The sequence below is a fragment of the Cynara cardunculus genome, unplaced genomic scaffold (assembly GCF_001531365.2).
Source record: "Cynara cardunculus var. scolymus isolate 2C unplaced genomic scaffold, CcrdV1 Un_Scaffold_13344, whole genome shotgun sequence".
In the NCBI taxonomy this organism is placed as follows: domain Eukaryota; kingdom Viridiplantae; phylum Streptophyta; class Magnoliopsida; order Asterales; family Asteraceae; genus Cynara; species Cynara cardunculus.
In genome coordinates, this window is record NW_020208520.1 from 1 (window position 1) to 1166 (window position 1166).

The 1166-nt window shown below is 35.0% G+C and overlaps 1 protein-coding gene across 1 annotated transcript; it reads left to right on the top strand.

Moving 5' to 3' along the window:
* Nucleotides 1-3: 3 nt before the first annotated feature.
* On the top strand, nt 4-1159 carry LOC112505626 (glucose and ribitol dehydrogenase-like; the record flags this gene model as incomplete). Its single annotated transcript, XM_025109504.1, has 2 exons — nt 4-152; nt 788-1159. Coding segments are annotated over 2 exons (521 nt in total), but the record flags the coding sequence as incomplete, so codon positions are not given.
* Between the last annotated feature and the right edge of the window lie 7 nt (nt 1160-1166).

Genomic DNA, 1166 nt, shown 5'->3' on the forward strand with positions numbered 1-1166 from the left:
GTTGATGAGGTCATTGCGAAATATGGGCGCATCGATGTCCTGATTAACAATCCAGCCGTGCAGTACGAAACATATTCTTTAGAAGATATAACGGAGGATAGGCTTGAAAGGGTGTTCAGGACCAACATTTTCTCTTATTTCTTCATGACAAGGTTTGTGCATCACCTCATAATCTTTACCTGAAGTTTTTCTTTCTTGAGATTTCGTGATTTCGTGTTATCTCAAAAAATTCTACCACATGGTCGTTATAAGAACATCTATATGAGAGCATCTTCAATAGATTCTGCAAAAATGACGAAAAAATGGAGATTTTTGGGATTTTGAGCTACTTTTTTGCTCGAATAGATTCTTTAAAATTAAGAAAGCAGGTTAAAGAAATGATTTTTCTATTATTTCCACCTGTAAAAATCAATGAAATTAAATGGTTAGAAGAAAATAATTAATATTTTATTAAATGTATAAAATATCTTTATAATATATTTAATGTTATAATATACAAAATACAGAAACTGTTAAAGTTGAATGTAATCATTTTTATTTTGGAATTTTTCTAGAGAATGTTAGGACGTCCAAAAACATCTTATAAACTAGTTATAATACTTTTATAGAATACATATATGATATATTTGTATGTTTTTAGAAACTTAAATCAAATAAAACAATCTATTATATATGACACTGAGACATTTTGACGTCTTATAAACCTTTTATTTTATTAATGCACTGCAAGTAGAGATTTTTCTCTTTCTTGTTTTGATGATGGCAATGACTTAATTGGTTTGTCTAGGCATGCTATCAAGCACATGAACCAAGGAAGCAGCATCATAAACACCGCATCAGTAGCAGCGTATACCGGAAGCCCAAAGTTTCTTGACTATGGATCAACGAAGGGAGCCGTCGTGTCTTTCACAAGGGGTCTATCACAGAAGCTAGTCGACAAGGGGATTCGAGTCAATGGTGTCGCACCTGGCCCTGTGTGGACGCCGTTGGAAGTTGCAGCACTAGATGATGAGGATATAGTAAAATTTGGGTCAGAGGTGCCCATGGATAGGGCTGCTCAGCCTTGCGAGATTGCTCCATCGTATGTGTTCCTTGCATCCGAGGACTCTTCCTACTATACTGGCCAAGTTCTTCATCCTAATGGTATTATTCTACACACGCAAGTA